The following is a 13,961-nucleotide window of genomic DNA, read 5'->3' on the forward strand; positions in this document are numbered from 1 at the left end:
ATAAACTAAGGCCACCAGCATCAGGGGCTTATCTACAGCATTCTGTAATGCTGTAGATAAGCCTCCGATGTAACCTGAAAGGTAAGAAAAACAGGTTAGATTATACTCACCCAGGGGGGTCCCGCTGCGGTCCGGTCCGATGGGAGTCGCGGTCCAGGTTCGGCGCCTCCCATGTTCATACGATGACGTCCTCTTCTTGTCTTCTTGCCATGGCTCCTGCACAGGTGTAATTCTCTGCCCTGTTGAGGGCAGAGCAAAATACTGCAGTGCGCAGTTGCCGGGAAAGGTCAGAGAGGCTCTGTCACATCCTGAGCTGCTTGCTGCAGTTTGGATAAAATCACTGATTTATCAGTAGATTATTGCTAGAGGACTAGTAAATCTGCCATGTAGTCCTCCATATTCATGAGCTCTATATAACCCCACTTCCACCACTTAGTTTTCTGCCTATGCATAGTGTACTTATCCAGCATAGCCAGCCCCTAAATTTGATAAAACTTAACATGTAATATATATTACATAAAATACATGGCAGACAAACAAATAAAGTGCTCATAAATACCAGTGCGCTTAATAAAATGGTACAATCTCACCCAGTTGTTATCTCCCGGCAGCACGAAGTAGGTTTATACTCGGGTACTGCCCTTGTTAGGGCGGGAGTCTTCTGCAGAGGGCACGACAGGGAAGGTCAGACCCCAAACCCAACCCCTTCCCCTTCATCTCGGTCTCACCTACCCAGGTCCTACACGGAACCTTGGAGGACCAGGAGATAACGTGTTCATTGTAATGCAGGACATGTTGGAGGTATGTGTTTTTTAAGATCTTTTCATGTTTTCTTAGTTCAATAAGGTTTTGGATTTAGAGCGTTCTTTGGTGCAGAAGGATGAAGACCTTCGATCTGCAGAAGAAACAATGGCTGGCTTGAGCAAGCAGGTGGACTTTCTGGAGGTAAGTAATGTGTCACAGAAATAAATTGCCGTGGGGAACAGTCAGTATTTTTCATCCAACCTCTTGAAACTGCACAGACAACATTAGTAGAGTCTGTGTACGATGTGAAACACACAAGCTCTGAGCGGTAAAAAATGGAGTTCTCTGTGGTAGTGATTCAGTCAACTGGTTGTCTGGTTTAGGAAAATCCTTTTCAAATCCCGCATATTAAATACTAGAAGGGGGTCCTTTCTTAGAGACTTAAAAGGGTGGTTTGAAGACAAAGTAATTTTCATCCTAAATCCCTATCTATTTGATGCTATAATCTACATTATTTTCTAATATACTTGAATTAAAAATTCCCAATTCTTCCCTAACTACTATAAAAGCTTTTTATGTTCTCTCCTGCTTCCTTTTTGATGACGCTTCGTTTGAGAATCCCAGTGCATGCTGGGATATTCAAGCAAAGCGTTATAAGGGAGAAAAGGCTGCACTCACATATCACTGCTGTGCATTCCCAGAACTGGGCTAGTCCCTACGCAATGTGCACTGTGTGATGTGCATAGTGACAGTGCGCTCTCTGTTGCCAGTTGAGATCAGCAGTAACAAGTCGGCAACAGAGTGTTGTCAGAATACCCGGTGTTCGGAGACCAGTGACATGACTTGTGTGGGTGACTCTGTTTTCTGCACATCAGTTGTCCTGACACAGCTCTGATCTGAGCCAGCAACAGAATGCACTGCCATTGTGCACTGTGCGCAGGGACTAGTCCAGCCCTTGAAAGGAGCATCACTAATGATTCGTTGTTAAAGGTTGGGCGCAGGTGCTGCCGCAATGACACAGCCTCTGACCCTTGATGATTCTTCGTTTGAGTTTCCCGACATGCCCTGGGGATTCTCAAGCAAAGCATTGTCAATAAGGAAGTGGAAAAAAATAGAATTGCAGCTAGATAGTGTAGTTGGGGAACGGTAGGGAATTTTTAATGCAAGCATATTAGAAAATAGTTTACATTATGGCATCAAATGGATAATTATTAAGACTGAAAACTAATTTACTGTCAAAAACGCCTTTATAAAGTGAACTTAACAATTGATTCATGCTGCTAGAAGCACAGGCAGCATGACTCAGACATTGACATGTTGTGAATTTTTTACTCTGATATGCTGCAGCTTTTACACTGACATGTCTCCCCTTATACATACAAATGGGGGAAAGGCCAATCAGATCAGAAGTGTAGAGCAAGAAAAAGCCACTGCGGACTTTTAGACTAATCCTCGATATCTATCATCTTTTGCCAGCTTCTAAAAGTGTTTTATTTGACATGCTGCAGTATTTCAGCGTAAAACATACCTGCCAATAATAATGTCTGATCCATGCTGGCTGTGAATTGCATACTGTAGAGGACTTTGCCCATTTATAACTCTGCACAATGTGCTAAGTGGACGCAGACAGAGGAGGGCCTCTGAGCAAGAACAATAAATGGGCCCTTTGTAGTCCAATAACTCATCATAATGCTTTGGAGATGGTAGCAAGCCCCCTAGCCTCTTGAGCTCCTGTCAGACTAAAGGTACTGTCACACTAGACGATATCGCTAGCGATCCGTGACGTTGCAGCGTCCTCGCTAGCGATATCGTCCAGTGTGACAGGCAGCAGCGATCAGGCCCCTGCTGGGAGATCGCTGGTCGGGGAAGAAAGTCCAGAACTTTATTTCGTCGCTGGACTCCCCGTAGACATCGCTGAATCGGCGTGTGTGACACCGATTCAGCGATGTCTTTGCTGGTAACCAGGGTAAACATCGGGTAACTAAGCGCAGGGCCGCGCTTAGTAACCCGATGTTTACCCTGGTTACCATCCTAAAAGTAAAAAAACAAACACTACATACTTACCTACCGCTCTCTGTCCTCCAGCGCTGTGCTCTGCACTCCTCCTGCTCTGGCTGTGAGCGTCGGTCAGCCGGAAAGCAGAGCAGTGACGTCACTGCTCTGCTTTCTGGCTGCCCGGCGCTCACAGCCAGACCAGAGAAGCAGAGCGCCGAGGACAGACAGCGGAAGGTAAGTATGTAGCGTTTGTTTTTTTACTTTTTAGGATGGTAACCAGGGTAAACATCGGGTTACTAAGCGCGGCCCTGCGCTTAGTTACCCGATGTTTACCCTGGTTACCGGGGGCCTCGGGATCGTTGGTCGCTGGAGAGCTGTCTGTGTGACAGCTCTCCAGCGACCAAACAGCGACGCTGCAGCGATCCGGATCGTTGTCGGTATCGCTGCAGCGTCGCTATGTGTGACGGTACCTTAAGAAAATCATTCTCCACGTGTGTGCACTCTGCCTAACGCTTTCCTGGTATAGACGTTAACATTGCCATAGGCATCTATTCATCAGAAGGAAGCCAACATTGTGACTTTTTGGCCTCTGTCTAGAGGGAATGCATTGGATTATGGGTAGAGATGAGTGAAACTGAAATTTAAAGTCCGGGCTTCGTACCGGACGGTTGGTGTTGGTTGGTAAACGCCGAACACAGCCTTCTCCCGGAAGTCCCTTCCAATGTAGGGACATGGAGAGGGTGTTTCTCCATTGGTGGGCAGTATGTCTTGTACACTCATTAATGGTGGACAATAGCTGCAGTATATACTTCGCACACTTATACTACTGAATATTACTAGTTAATGAAGACATATCTATTCTTTCTTTCTTTCTTTATTAATCCAGGGTGAAAATGGAAATAAAAAGAAACAAATAGAAACTTTACAATCCACTGTTGCTAAGTTGGAGGGTGAGGTGAAAGAAATGAAAAATGCGAGGAAGGTAATTCCATTTGTAGGTTGGTTGATGATTACAAAGCTATTCATGAATGATCTAGAAAAATACCACTGGCGCTTGCCACTAACAACAGGGAGAAAGTTATTATTCAGAAGCAGCTGGAGATTAAACAGGTTCTGTGCATATACCTGTAAAAAAAGGGGGTACTAAAAACGAATAAGGTGTAATCCCCACGCTAACTGAACTAAGGTGAAAAGTACAGCGAAAGTGAATGATGCTGAAAAAATATAAAATATAAAATAAAGAGAAGAAAACGGAGATAAAGTTTGCTGGTACTCACTTGTTGGTATGGATGATAGGCATATGATAAGATGATTGCTGGTTTATGCAGCTGTAGGACTCTAGCAATTGGAAAAGATAAATATATACACAATGTGTAGAACAATAATAGGATGGTATTAATTACGTGGCTGAGAGCTTATGTAATGTACTAGGGGTGATATAGGAACTGGAGAGTACTTACTGGTGCTGGCAGGCGGAATCCCGTGCACAGTAGAGTCTGTACTCAATAGGCAGTGTGCTGGTGTTATGTGGATTACCGGCAAATAGAGAATACTGCTTGGTGGAAGATGCACTGGAGCGATCTGATCTACCGTGCATAAATTAGAGTATATTGGTAATACATACAGGGCAACCGACATGCAATAGAGAAACACACTTGCTGGCAGATGTGCTAGGCAGGACCCAATGGTAGCGATACTGCTGGCCGGAGTACGGGGCTGTGGTTAGCCGCCGATAAGAGGAGGCGCTGCCGCAAGGAGCGGTTGTATAGAGAACCTCTATGAGAGAGCACACTTACTTGTAGATGTGCTCGGCAGGACCCGAGGGTGGCGGTGGTAATGCGCCAAGGTACGGAGCTGTGGCTTGCCGCCAATGGGGAGAGGTACCCCACACCACAGAGGCTCCCTACCTAGCCGCTCTCTGCGGCAGTACCTCTCCTAATTGGCGGCAAGCCACAGCGGCAAGCCACAGCTCCGTACCTTGGCGCATTACCACCGCCACCCTCGGGTCCTGCCAAGCACATCTACAAGTAAGTGTGCTCTCTTAGTACATTACATAAGCTCTAAGCCACGTAACTAATACCATCCTATTATTGTTCTACACATTGTGTATATATTTATCTTTTCCAATTGCTAGAGTCCTACAGCTGCATAAACCAGCAATCATCTTATCATATGCCTATCATCCATACCAACAAGTGAGTACCAGCACACTTTATCTCCGTTTTCTTCTCTTTATTTTATATTTTTTCAGCATCATTCACTTTCGCTGTACTTTTCACCTTAGTTCAGTTAGCGCGGGGATTACACCTTATTCGTTTTTATTCATGAATTATGAAATCTAATTGGAAGAGGAGACATAATATCTAAAATTACTGTAGCTAAACATTCTTTGGATTCTATGTGGCTTGGCTTTATCTATATTTTTAGTATGGGTAAGTTGGTCAATAAATAAACTGTTGGAGACCCCACGTGCCCAAGCATCATTGCTTTGAAGTGCTATAGACACTGTTAAAGTGCTATAGACACAGATAACTGTTGGGCTAAGGTTAGCAAAACGGACAAATGGAATTCATGTACAAAAAGGATGCAATGCCTAAACTATTGATTATTATGGAGTGAGTTGTAGGTTCTGTTTTGTTTCAGTTTTAAGAACGGAGAAAAAAAAAACAGCACGCAGAACTTTTTCCTCTGACACAAAACTTAAATCAAATGGACACCATAATAACCTATAGGTTAGCTCAGCATTCGTTCACATCAGTTATGCATTGGATCCTTTTTGCACAAGAATTCCAATTATCTGTTCCTCTAATTGGATGAGACAAACAAAATGTTAATAGCTACAATAACACGTCAGACAACATATTTTCTCCTGTGGGAACAAAAGATCAGGCATGTAGAAATTCAACATAGCAAATTACTGTTTCTTCGACAGCTGGCATCGGACAGTTTTCACCAAAATCGGCAGGTTAGGCCAAGCTTTATGGTCCATGAGCACCATGAAAAAATACCACAGCTGATTATATTATTCATCTGATCCTCAGTAGATCTCCTGAATAGTTGCTTGGGTTTAAATGTCCCTACATCCCAAACATGCTTGTTTTATTCATAACTATGATCAGCAATGTTTGGCTCTTAAGTAGTGACACATATAGATGAGCCGGTAATCGTCGAACAAGCTTTTGTAAGAATGCTCATTCCCAATTATCTGCCCTTGTGTGATGGGGGTGGGTGTGGGCACACTACAGCACTGGCCGGTATTGCACTGGAGGGGCGTTAATGACTAGAGCCTCTGATGGTGAGGATGGATATAGGCTGTTGGGGTAGTCAACTAGTACCACTCCAAGACAGTGCCTGGACCTGCAGTAACTGACCTACAGGTCAGAGACCCAAATGCGAGGCACAGAGGACGAACATAGAGACTCGGTCAGACAGTTCAAGGTTGGGGCTTGCTGTACAGCAGTGTTTCCCAACTCTGGTCCTCAAGAGCCACCAACAGGTCATGTATTCAGGATTTCCTTAGTATTTCACTGGTGATGGAATTCTTGCCTTTCCAGGTAATGCAATTATCACCTGGGCAGTACTAAGGAAATCCTGAAAACATGACCTGTTGGTGGCCCTTGAGGACCGGAGTTGGGGAACACTGCTGTACAGGTTCAATATACGAACCTGTGGTCAGGAGTGGAGAGATCAAACAGAACGAGGAAACAGACTGGGTCAGTTGCAGGAGACATTATACGCACCTGGACAGACTATAGGAGACGCACTGCAACTAGGAACCTAAGTTCAGGCAAAGTGTGGAGGAAGGAGCTGCCTGATATATCCCCTGCTTGCAGGGGATAGGCCAGGGAAGGGAAAACTCTGCAGGACACAGCGGGTTAAGTTCCTTCAGCCTGGCTGCGCCTCCATATAGCAAGGTGGAGACAGCAGGAAGATGCAGCAGTTATGGGAGTGCTGCAAGAGGCAATTCAGCTGGACAGTCTGACACTGGGAGGAGCAGAGTGATGAATGCAGTGAGTAGGACAGCACTGAGAAGACGTGCAAGTTACTGGTGTGACACTGTGTTAACATGCTAGCGATCACCCAACAAATTAGATAAACTATCTGATCACCCATTAAACAAGCTTTTTTGGTGGCATTAAAAAACTTATCGGCAGCACATTTCCTGATATAAATGGGGAAGGTGCTGTCAACATGATCATAATACGGTAATGATTTCTCTGTTTTTCGTTGGCCTGTGTAAACTAACATCCATCAACTTGTATATAGTTGAATGAAACTTGTTAAGTGGGCCATTAGACTTAATGTCAGTCACCATGTTATTGTTCCAGGCTAGTTCTGACTTATAAAATCAGTACAGATGGCAATAGGCTTCATTAAAAATTTGTGAGAAACTGTGGCACATTCTAATATATTTAGCATTTTACAGAGGTATGATTTGGTTTAAAGAGAAAATAGAATTTGCTGTGTGCATGAAATAGAGGAGGTTTAAAACAGGAGGACATAGAGAACCATTTTGTGGCACCCTAAACTACTGTCCCTTTCCAACATACTGTAGAAGTTGGAGGCTCAGATGTTTTAAAGGAAATGTGAATAATTAGAGAGAGATTCTTATTCTGCGTGTCTTCTGTGTCAAAAATCAGCACACTGGAAGACTATGCCGCAGAGGATCCCGGCTGTTTGAGAACCGGTATCGAAGAATATGCAACCTGAATTATCTATTGCAAGAACCATATTTTAGTGCTTACATTTTATAGACATCAATAGAAAACAAACCAAAATCAGCAGTAACTGCTATTTATTCATCCCTGGTTTGATGGCCCCTGTGAAGCTGATGGGGAATATTCAATCCATATATAGGTTTATCTGTCAACTAATGTTAATGAGTCTAGTGCAGCAGCAAATATGGACTTGTCATAAATATTTAGTTAATGAGTTTTCATTTCATGATTTCTTTGGTGACAGATGCAAGCCGAAAAAACAGAGACAGAACTGAGAGCACAACTCGCATGTAGTGAAGATAAGATTCTGGGCTTGGAACTACAACTGGCCGAGCAGCAGGTGAATGTTTGCTGTATGGGGTTCACATCTGTCTGCATATCAGAAGGATAGGCATAGTGTGTAAAATATATTATATAATTGGTTTTGGAAACCTGAGGTCAGGCTCTCTTCATCCAAGTGCAGAAGAAAATATGTAGTGCGTTGTATACATAAAAAAGTATGCAATCTTTCTCTATGGGAAGAAGGACCTCCAGCAAATTTGTCCCCAGCCTCCACCAGCTGTCATGGTCAGACACCCATTTAGAAAGAGGCTGTTATCAAAAGGTGGCATTAGAGACTCTGTTTTTGTCCTTTTGGGGAAAGGCTAATTTACATAAAATGATAGTAATGTATAACTATGTTGTGCAGTTTAGATGCCACTTCAGTGTTTAAAGCTAGCACTGTAAGGCTTCATTCAAATATGTGTTTAGACACGCACATGAAAAAATGGTACTGTGTGTCATCCTTGTCCATTTTTTTCCCAACAGTGTTTTGGATCAGTGTTTAAGGATGGCTGAAAAAAAATTAAAACGCTCCTTTGCAGTGTTAAATAGATGCTATTGGTGTACTATACGTGTTTTCCCAGACCCATAGACTTGTATTGGTCCTTTTCATCTTTGCTGCCAGAAAAAAAAAAAAGACATGTCTCCTTGAGTTTTGCAGAGACACGCTGTCCGTGAAAAAACACCATGGATATGTGAAAAGTACCATAGATTATCATGGATACGTGCTGTATCTATGAAAAAAAAAAGATAGAACACGTTCGTGCAACGCGGATGTCTCAATGAGGCCTTATGGCAGAAGTGTCAAACTCAACCCCACGGACGGAACCTGGCCCCTCAAGCCCCACAGGAAGAATCTGGGCTGCCAGCCCGTGAGGTCAAGACATGCTTTAACACTGCTCCAATTGGCTTTGAAGGTAGAGAGCCGGTCAGAACAGTGTTAAAGTGTGCACTGTAGCTCTAAGATGGCGCGTGCCCCCTGTTCTGGCACCATCCCCTCTACTAAGCACTGGCTGCCTTCTATATCGACACAGCCAGTGCTTAGCAGAGGGGGCTAAGCAGCCAGCCCAAAAGTTTAAAGCACAGAATGCAGCCAGCCCCTTTGTGTGGTTCAGGGCCGGTTTTATACAAAGTGGGGCCCTAGGCAAAAATTTAAAGTGGGGGCCCCAAATGATAACATTGCACTCTGGCCCCCATATTTAGGGGCCTTATATCGGCCAACGGATCTGCCACTATTAGCTGTACGCAGGGGCGTTGCTAGGGTCAGAAAAGATTGGGGGCCCAAGACAAAGAGTTGCCCCCAACCCCCTCCTAATTTTTTTTAATCTCTTCAGATAAAACTGTGCTAACTCTCTGAGAACAGATAATGTAGTAGATGTCACCTGCAGTCCTATGTAACACCAGAGATAACAGTGATAATTCTCTGAGTACAGATAATTTAGTATATATCACATGCAGTCCTATGTAACACTACAGATAGACATAGCGTTTCAGAGTAAGACTATGTTCACATGCAGCATTTTTTTCAGTAGCCAAAACCTTTTCTATTAGCCGTAAAAATGTTGCGTTCAAAACACCTGTTTTTCAGCTTGTTTTGTGGTGTTCTTCACACTTTTTTCAGCTTTTTTTTGGAGTGAGGATGTTTGTTTTGTCTACAGTATGTTTAAGGCCATGTTCACACGTTGAGTGTTTGGTCAGTATTTCAAATCGGCATATGTAAGCCAAAACCAGGAGGGTGAGAAATACAGAAGTAGTGACGTGTTTCTCAGGCTATGTGAACACGGTGCGGATTTTGCTGTGGATCTGCAGCAGTTTTCCATGTGTTGTACAGTACCATGTAAACGTATGGAAAACAAAATCCGAAGTACACATGCTGCGGAAAATACCACGCGGAAACGCTGCTTTGTATTTTCTGCAGCATGTCAATTCTTTGTGCGGATACCGCAGCGTTTTATACCTGCTCCATAATAGGAATCCGCAGGGGTAAAAACGCTGTTTTTACCGCACAAAAACCGCGGTAATTCCACGATAAATCCACGGTAAATCTGCAGGTAAAACGCATGGCGTTTTACCTGCAGATTTTTAGGAATCTGCGTGGAAAAATCCGCAGCAGATTCCGCAACGTGTGCGCATATAGCCTCATTGCTCCACTACTGTTTCTGCGTTACAAATACTGACTTAATAGTTTAATTCACCAAAACCACTTAAAAAATTGCAGTGAAAAATGCCGTTGCTGCAGCTTTTTTTATTCTTTCATTGCTTTCTACAGGTGAAAACACACTGAAACAAGTGACACGCTACAGATTTAAAAAGTGCTACAGTTCTGAAATCCAGTCAGAAAAAAAACAAGCGCCTGCAGGAGATTTCGGAAATCTCCTATGTTTTGCTGGCACTTTATAAAGCAGCTTTTCACCATGTTCATATGCAGAATTTTTGCAGCTCTTTCTTCTGCAAATAAGAAGTTTACAGCATTTTACAGCACAAGCAAAAACTGAGATTTTCAGAAATCTCCTGCACACCCTTTTATTTTCCCCTGACTGAATTTCACAACTGCGCCGTTTTTTAAATCTGCAGCGTGTCACTTCTTTCAGCAATTTTTCTCACCCGTAGAAAGCAATGAAAAAGTTTAAAAAATGCTGCAAATGTTGCAACGTTGTTGCTGCATTTTTTGTGAATAACACTAACTTTATTAAACATGTACTGTAGACAAAATGCATACTGTAAAAAAACAAACAGCAAAAGCTCTAAAGGTGTGTGCCCGAAATCAGTAAAAGCTGCGGGTCGGCTGCTGTGTACTTGTGCAGTTTCCAACCCGCAGCGGCCACATGTTACAGCATAGTGGATGGGATTTCAAGAAATTCCATCTCTACTATGCGTGCACTATCACCTGCACCTCACCTGCGGAGACGGACATGCCATTTCCGGATCCTCTGCACACACCCTATAAAATGGGTGTTTTGAAAGCAGTGTTTTTACTGTCAAGAGAGCAGACTTTGGCTGCAAAAAAAAATGCACCAAAAACGCTGATTCCTATGCACACCTGTACTATATGGTATAGTTTACCTTTATTGTTTCACTTGGGAATTCATTTATTTCTATATAATAAATACCCTGATTCAGCAGACAATATTCCTGTCTTGTGTCATCCAGACAGTAGTAACAGCAGGTTGCCCTGTCAGATTACAAGCAGTGATTTCCTGACTGTGGTCAGAGCCTATGCTAATCCCTGCTGTATGTGACTGTGAAACCTGATCCTACAGCAATCAGCACAGAGCTCTGGGACCAAATGAGTAAATCACAGCACTGAGGGGGTCTCAAGGGGGGTTTGGGTGAGACATTCCAGAACAACAGAGCAATGCATAGCATTATTCACTGCTGTACACCCTCTGGGAACTTCATACAGGGGCTGCAGAGGCAGGGGGCCCCCTTTCTAGGTGGGGGCCCCAGGCGTCTGCCTGTGCCAAACGCCAGCCCTGGTGTGGTTCCATCTTGGACTCTGCTCACTTATCCCTACTACCCAAGGACAGCCCTCTTATAGACCATGGCCAGTCCATTCTCATAATGTGTTGCACGGACGTCTGCTTGAGGATTTACGATTTCAAGTGTCCTTTTGAAGTCAGCCATAAATCTGTTTAGGCCCTCGGTGAAAATGAGATTGACATCCCTGGCTAATGGCGATTTTGACCAAGATCAGTACACAACTTGTAATGAACGCATCAGCTGAATTATTTGGCTTTACATGGTTTCAGAAATAGTGGTGGTTTACATCATAGAGCTCAGTAACAATATTTGTCTTTCTTGTTCTATGCAGGACTTGTGTAGACAACAGGGGGAAGAAATTGTTGTATTGAGAAGCACTCTAGAAGTCAGTAATAAAGACATGCAGAACTTGAAGGACAAACAGAAGGTATTACAGAAGTATAATTTATGTAGAGGGTTCTGATATTTCATTCCATGTCATTTATTTCATTCTCTTGCACCTCTCTCATGTATGTCTGTAGGCAGGTGGGTGGGTATGTATGGGAATATAAGGTATATATCAGTGCTCAGCTTCAAAGAGTACACCTCCATTAAAAAGGAAGCTTTTAATCACTGAACACAAGAACAATTTCCAAAATTTTGACAAGACTGATTTTCACAGAACATTGTTTCAACCCATATCATGAAAGGATATGACTTTCATCACAAGATCTTCATTTTTACATCAACTAATGTGAGCAAAATGAAAACACCCCACATCATAAATTACTACATCTAGTATTTTGTATGATCTGACTCCATGATTTTTAAAGGACCGCACTCCAAATTTTCTAGGCATGGAATGAACAAGTTGGCGACATATAGCAACATTTATTTTTTTCCATTCTTCAAGAACTACCTTTTAGAGCATGGATGCTGAACGGAGAGTGATGCTCAATTTTGCTCTTCAGAATTCCCCATTCAGATCAGGAGATATACTTGGCCACTCAATCACTTTCACTTTTCACCCTGTTCTTCATAAATGTAACAGGGTCTTGAATGTATGTTTTGGATCATTGCCAAGTTGGAAAGCGCATGTCTGCCAAGGACAGAGTGATAGTAGTATCTTATCTTTCAAACTGGAACAGTAAATCTGTGAATTAATGAAATGTAGCACATCAGCAGCAGTCATGCAGCCCCACATAAGAACACTGCCCCCGCTATGTTTTACTGTAGGCCAATATGCAATTTTCTAAAATAATTTTTTTGTTTTGGGTTATAGCCTTGTTACTTAACACAGCATATTTCTCTAGAGATTCAGCTCATGGGCAGATGTCCTGACACTTTTCTTGAAAATTTGTTGGTATAATTCAGAATTCTTGTTCTACCAATGATGACAAGCTGTCCTTGTCCAGGTGCAAAATACGGACCCAAAACACAATACTATCACCACCGTGTTTCACAGATGCTAGTTTTTAATGTTGTAATGTAGTATTTTTTATCCAAATATAACTCCTCATTTAAACCAAAAACCTCTATTTTATTCTCATCTGTCCACAATATTCTTTTGGGAGAGTAGTGGCTATTTAATTGCAGTCCTGCTATTCACACTGTTCTTGTTAATGATTCCCCCATCAAAAGGACACTGAACATTAATATTAGCTAATGAGAAAGAGATAGGCCTTTAGTTGCTTAAGGTTACCTTGGATTCCTTTGTGATCTTGTGGACTGTTATAGTTTTGATCTTTTGGAGTGATGTTTGTTCTTTGACCACTCTTAAAGAGAATGTGCCATCAAAAACTATTTTTTTCAACAATTGAAAAAAAAAGATAAGTATTCATGTTCATATTTTAAAAAATGAAAACATTGAAGAAAAAATTTTTTTTGTATAAAATATGAAAAATCATGTAAAAAGGTTTGTTTATTTTCCACTTTCAAATTCTAGGAGGGCAGCCGTTGAAATGTGCCATGAAAACCTTATGTAGTTCTAGCTGACTTTACGACTGAATTAAAAGTGGACAGGGTCTTCTCACGTGTGCAGGGGTGAACCTAGCCACATTGCTGCCTGAGGCGAACTTCAAAACGGCGCCCCCCCCAAACACATATACAGTACAGCCCCCCTATAGGGCTCCCATCTCATATACAGTCTCCCCATACATTACATGAGTGATAACTATTGTACATTCTACAATAGGTCATAAATCAGACAGTATAGTCCTCCATACAGTATTCTGGGCACCACAGTGCTCCATACAGAATGAGCCCCATATATTGCTCCATACAGAGTAACGAGCCCCATATATTGCTCCATACAGAGTAACATGCCCCATATATTGCTCCATACAGTATATTGAGCCCCATATATTGCTCCACACAGTACAATGAGCCCCACATGATGCTCCATACTGTATAATGGCCACACATAATGCGCCATACTGTATAATGGTCACACATGATGCTCCATACTGTATAATGGCCCCACAATGTTCCATACTGTATAATGACTGCACATGATGCTCCATACTGTATAATGGCCACACATGATGCTCCATACTGTATAAGGGCCACACATGATGCTCCATACTGCATAATGGCCACAAATGATGCTCCATACTGTATAATGGCCACACATGATGCTCCATACTGTATAATGGCCACACAGTGCTCCATACTGTATATATAATTGTCTAAGGGTCACTTCCGTCTGTCTGTCTTTCTGCCTGT

General features: G+C 42.6%; 1 protein-coding gene across 1 annotated transcript in view; it reads left to right on the forward strand.

Moving 5' to 3' along the window:
• The window catches only part of CALCOCO2 (calcium binding and coiled-coil domain 2), a 96,910-nt gene that overhangs the window by 62,297 nt on the left and 20,652 nt on the right, over nt 1-13,961 (forward strand). The window contains exons 12-15 of the mRNA XM_069751753.1: nt 838-945; nt 3,626-3,721; nt 7,702-7,797; nt 11,590-11,685. Of these exons, the coding sequence (XP_069607854.1) occupies nt 838-945; nt 3,626-3,721; nt 7,702-7,797; nt 11,590-11,685 (396 nt within the window). The remainder of the gene's footprint in view (nt 1-837; nt 946-3,625; nt 3,722-7,701; nt 7,798-11,589; nt 11,686-13,961) is intronic.

Source organism: Ranitomeya imitator, chromosome 2, assembly GCF_032444005.1.
Source record: "Ranitomeya imitator isolate aRanImi1 chromosome 2, aRanImi1.pri, whole genome shotgun sequence".
NCBI lineage: Eukaryota > Metazoa > Chordata > Amphibia > Anura > Dendrobatidae > Ranitomeya > Ranitomeya imitator.